This window comes from Hermetia illucens, chromosome 4 (assembly GCF_905115235.1).
Source record: "Hermetia illucens chromosome 4, iHerIll2.2.curated.20191125, whole genome shotgun sequence".
NCBI classification, from domain to species: Eukaryota; Metazoa; Arthropoda; class Insecta; order Diptera; family Stratiomyidae; genus Hermetia; species Hermetia illucens.
The window spans coordinates 36106772-36112121 of NC_051852.1; the positions used below are offsets into that span (position 1 = coordinate 36106772).

The 5350-nt window shown below is 43.7% G+C and overlaps 1 protein-coding gene across 1 annotated transcript; it reads left to right on the forward strand.

Annotated features, from left to right (window-relative positions):
• LOC119653469 (histone H1-like) lies at positions 1-647 on the forward strand. Its single transcript, XM_038058086.1, has one exon. It carries the CDS (start codon positions 39-41, stop codon positions 645-647), a length of 609 nt encoding a protein of 202 aa, XP_037914014.1. The 5' UTR covers positions 1-38.
• Positions 648-5350: the final 4703 nt, after the last annotated feature.

Below are 5350 nucleotides of genomic sequence, written 5' to 3' on the forward strand. Positions count from 1 at the left end.
TATCTTGACGATTTATCTAGTACTCGAACCGATTTGCCATGGCAGAAGAATCAGCAGCAGTCGCCGCTCAAGCCGCAGCTAGCCCGAAGAAAGGAAAGAAAACAGCAGGTGGACCAAAGAAGCCCAAGTCAAAACCAACTCATCCCCCAACTTCTTCGATGGTGAACGCCGCCATCAAGTCTCTGAAGGAACGTGGAGGTTCATCCCTGCCTGCTATCAAGAAATACTTGGCCGCCAACTACAAAGTTGATGTCACCAAATTGGCTCCTTTCATCAAGAAGTACTTGAAGAGCGCTGTTGTCTCTGGGAAATTGGTGCAAACTAAAGGAAGTGGTGCCTCCGGTTCATTCAAGCTCCCAGCGAAGGAGAAGAAGGAAGCAGCGGCTAAACCAAAGAAAGCAGCAGCAGCAAAGAAACCTAAAGCCGCCGCTAAGCCAAAGAAGACTGGAGAGAAGAAAGCAGCTAAACCGAAGAAGCCAGCCGCGGCTAAGAAAGCAGCATCTGGTGCCGCAAAAGCAGCAAAGAAATCTGGAAGTGTGAAATCAAAGGCACCCAAAGAGAAGAAAGCAAAAGCTCCAAAAGTAGCTAAAAAGACAGCTGGAACAGCGAAGAAAGCAGCCCCAAAAAAGGCGGCAGCCAAGAAGTAAAGTAGAGTTGACCTCTATTTTCCTGGTGAATTTCTCACAAAGCACAACAGTCCTTTTCAGGACTACCATGAATCTTTATAAAGAGTAAAATTTCATTATTGTAAACAAGGAACCAGAAGTGGTATTTCACAGGGAGTGAATTCACAAGCTCTAGGGTCACTCAAGACTCAGATACGGTTTCCAAGCCGGTATGAACTAAGGAAACTTAGAGCAAAGGCATGACTGATTCCATTACAGTTGTGCATTCAATTGTATTGAAATGGAAGTGCTTTTTAAACAAGACCGAATGGCATAAGTTAAAAAAATATCGCCTTGCAATGAGCTTTAGGTTGCAAAAATATTGTGTTGCTACACATTAGGCTATATTCCAACCTCTCATCAGGTCCGCCCACATTTGATCAAATCTATGTTTTTGGGTGATCAGTCTCGATCGCTCTGCGGATCAGTGTGCCCGAAAGCAGCCATGGATCATGTTCGCGCACTGAAACGAAAGAGTAAGTTGCTACTCAAATCAGCAGTCTCAGGACCACTTTATCCCAAAACAAATTTTGAGATGCTTACTTTGTTTTGATGTTGACCCTTTAATGACAGTGGGAAAGTACCTTGCGGTTTAAGGTTATCTTTTATGTCTCTCATTGCTACTTTAATGAGTAGGGATCTTGGGTAGGCGAACTAGTCTACCTATTTGAAATTATATAAACTCATTGTGAATTTCTCTCAGCGGGGTAGCTTTGTGCGTTTGAGCCATACTTACTACTTTTGCTAACTTCCATTTCACGAATTCCTACTTGATACGAAGTAGTCACTGAATCATTACACCCATGTCGTTTGCCTGGACCACCATTTCATGAAAAAGTAGATTTGGTTTTCACTGAGTTCGTAATCCAGAACATGTTCTACCAGGCTATCTCATTAGTTTGGTCTGGATCAATTGCAATACTTTGTGTCAGTTCATTTTGAACTTTCTTTCTTCTTTGTCTTCATTATTTCCCGTCGTGGTTTTACCAAATGAACTGAACCTTTCGAATTTTCTTTGACTTTGAAAGTGTGTAGAGACTTACCGTGGATAAGGAAGGATTATTTACTGGCGCTCTTCAAGCGGTAATTGGTTTTCTGGTGTTTTCCAAACGCGGTGTATTTTGGAACCAAACTCATATCCAGACTACCACCATTTTTCGCAAACTTCAGCACGTTTATAATCCTACAATCCAACAGTCTACATTTCTCTTTCTTCCGCGTACCTTTCCACATTTTTAACAAATTAATAATAACAATAAGTGAAGGTGTTCGGAATTTGCGCTTGGACTACTCAAATTGTCTTCAATTTACACTTAGAGTCTAACAATGGCTTAAATAAGATATTCCTATTTAGTGGATCTCGAATAACTTAAATATATTTTGCTTCGCCTTGAAACATAAAAATAAAACAATGAACCAAATTTAACTTAAAAGGATATAAGGAGCTGTGAAACCTTCACGCGTGTAAGAGATAAGGTGTATAATATTGGGTTGGGGAAAAAGAAATGTTGTATTTTGTCAATAGATGGGGACACTTAAACATATCTTGTGTTGTACTTATCGCATCGGGTCATACTATACGACAATCTGTGCTACAAGTGTGTCTTTGACAGTGTTGTGATCGTACGTTTCAGTCTCAAGTTATAGCGCGTCAAAGATAGAGTCCATCAAGCAAGAAATTCGTCATATTTTACGTTTTTACTACCTGAGAGGTAAACATGCAACGAAGGCGGCTGAAAAAAATTGTGAAGTTTATGGGCACGATACTGTAACGATTTGCACAGCACAGCGTTGGTTCGATCGATTTCGTTCTGGTGTAGTGGATGTCGGAGGAACACCCCGTACTAGTAGGCCAATCGTCGTAGAAACCGATAAAATCGTCGAAATCATCCAAGTAGATCGGCATGTGAGCATTCGCTCGATTGGCCGGGAACTGAGTATAGACCATAAAACCGTTTGGAACCATTTGCAGAAGATTGGATGTTTGGGTGCCACACGAGTTGACGCAAAAAGATCCCTTGAACCGAACCAACGCCTGTGATGCACTGCTGAAATGGAACGAGTTTGACCGATTTTCGAAGCGGATGGTGACTGGTGGATCACGTACGACAACCTCAAGCGAAAAAGATCGTGGTCGAAGCGCGACGAGACGGCCCAAACCATCGCCAAGCCCGGATTGACGGCCAGGAAGGTTTTGCTGTGTGTTTGGTGGGATTGGAAGGGGATCATCAACTCAACTATAGCCAGACCCTCAATTCGGTCCTTTACTGTGAGCAACTCGAACGTTTGAAGCAGGCGATTGAGCAGAAGTGGCCAGAATGGTGTTGTGTTCCACCAGGACAACACTCGGCGTCACACATCTTTGATGATCCGCCAGAAGTTACGGGGGCTCGGATGGGATGTCCTATCGCACTCACCGTATAGTCCGGACCCGGCACCAAGTGATTACCATCTTTTCCGGTCCATTCAAAACGCTCTTGGTGCTACTAAGTTGGCCTCAAAAAAGGCTGGCGAAAACTGGCTGCCTGACTTTCTTGCAAATAAGGGGGGACAATGAAGCTGCCTTCTAACTGGCAACAAGTTTGCGAACAAAACGGCGCATATTTGACTTAAATCGGATAATTGTAAGTATAAATAAAGCGTCAAATTTCGATCACAAATATGATATTTCTTTTCCCCCAACCCAATATTAACTAACAAATCATTTCATCATCAAACATTTTTTTCAAAAAGACCTGATCTATGCCCCAAAGAGAACAAAATTAATAATAACGATAAGGTGTGTGATATTTTCGAATATTAAAAGACAAAAAAAAAATAGACGAGAATAGCGAATTGAATCGCATGAATTGAGTGAAATCTGAAGGTAGAATTTTCCCTACTACTAAATTGTATTTCCCGAGGGAAAAAATCTTGAAAATGTTTTTAGACAATTTCTAAGAAATTGAATACGGAATTCCTTTTAGTATTTATTTGGACTAATTTGTGAATTAAGTTTCAAAATTAGATCTGTGTGAATACCGATACCTTTGGAGTGAATTTCTAGAGATCATTTGCTGAAAAAAAGATAGATTGGATGAATTGTATACAATCTTAATTATTAATTTTCAGCTTTAGCGTATATAGTAATAAGAACCCTATTTGTTAAGTTTAAGGCCGCGGTTGCCAAATAATCGTTCGTTTTCTAGGTTGCTGCTGCCAATGTTGAAAGGTGGTCGCGCTCGTTGAACTTCTGATGCGTCGGCTCTACGAGTGGTTCTGGATACGTGGCAAATGATGGGTTCGCTGCCGCGAGTCAGAATTGCAACAACGGGGGCGGAGTCTTCTGACAGCCGACACTTTCAATTTTCGCATTCGCCACTTGTTGAGCGGCCTCAGTCGCTGCAAACGAATTGCTCTCAGTTACACAAGTAATGGGATATGAGAATTATGTTTTCCTTCATGGACAAATTCTTGCATAGCAACTAATGTGAATTTCTTTTCCTGGATCAATCCAGAGAATGTCAACATAATCCAACTAGGAGTCACAAAACAGTCAAACAACATCGAATTCTCGGCAATGGTTTTTTGAATTTTTAGATTCGTTACTCAAACTTTTTGTTACGGGTCACCAATTTAACTAAAACAAATTAAAATTCAATTAAAACAAATTACAACAATGATTCGCGGCTGCGGCGGCGATGGTGACGACAACTGCGGTGTTGATGGTGAAGGCGGCGGCGGCGTCGATGCTGGAGACGGCGAGCGTGGCTACGGCGGCGTCTCTGGTGGCTGCGGCGGCGTCTCTGGTGGAAGAAATTTTCTCTCCGCTCGAGAACGCGGTACGGGCCCTCATATGGAGGCTGCAGTGGCTTCCGGACGGCATCCGTCCTGACCAGAACGTGCGAGCACGTGTCCAGTTCCTTGGGCGAACAGGCAGGTGTGGACGAGTGTCGGGTGGGTGGCGTGGGTTTTATGCGTCGAAGATTGTCCTTCAGCAGACGCACCCCGATTCTGTGAGACCCGATCTCTTGTCGAAGACCGGATCACTTGGAAGTCTCGGGTTCTTCCCGTATACCAGCTCCGCGGGGCCGGCAGCAAATTCCTCCCGCATAAACACATACGGGTATAGGTAAGTGGACATGAGTCTTGGCTTGCGTAGGACGTTTACGTGGCGTTTCATCCTGGCGGATGTCAGCTTCCCCATATTAGGCGCAGACTTCTCGTGTCACTATGGGTTGCTGGTGGACTTGCAAAATAAGTCCCTTATAGACCCTACGACCAACCTTAATTCGTCGGGACAAATGGTATCTCACCCAGGCAATAATCTTTCCGTTCTTTTAGAAGACATTACAGACTCTCGTGTTCGGGCACTTCTCCAAAAGTTCAGCCAGATTACTACCGAGTGTAGTCTCTCCAAACCAGTGAAGCACAATGTTCAGCACCACATTATTATTACTGGTTCCCCGATCTTCTCGAAGGTGCGTCCTCTACCATCCCAGAAACTGGCTATTGCACGGAAAGAGTTTGAACAACTCGGTATCTGCAGGCCCTCAAACAGCTGTTGGTCTTCCCCACTGCATATGGTCACTAAGCCAAACGGCGAATGGCGCCCATGTGGGGACTACAGAAGGCTAAATGCACAGACTGTTCCTGACCGATATCCAATTCCACTCATCCACGACTTTGCGCATCACCTCACGAAT

Excerpts from the sequence above, each read along its gene's own strand:
- LOC119653469 (XM_038058086.1), top strand. The coding sequence starts at position 39 with ATGGCAGAAGAATCAGCAGCAGTCGCCGCTCAAGCCGCAGCTAGCCCG.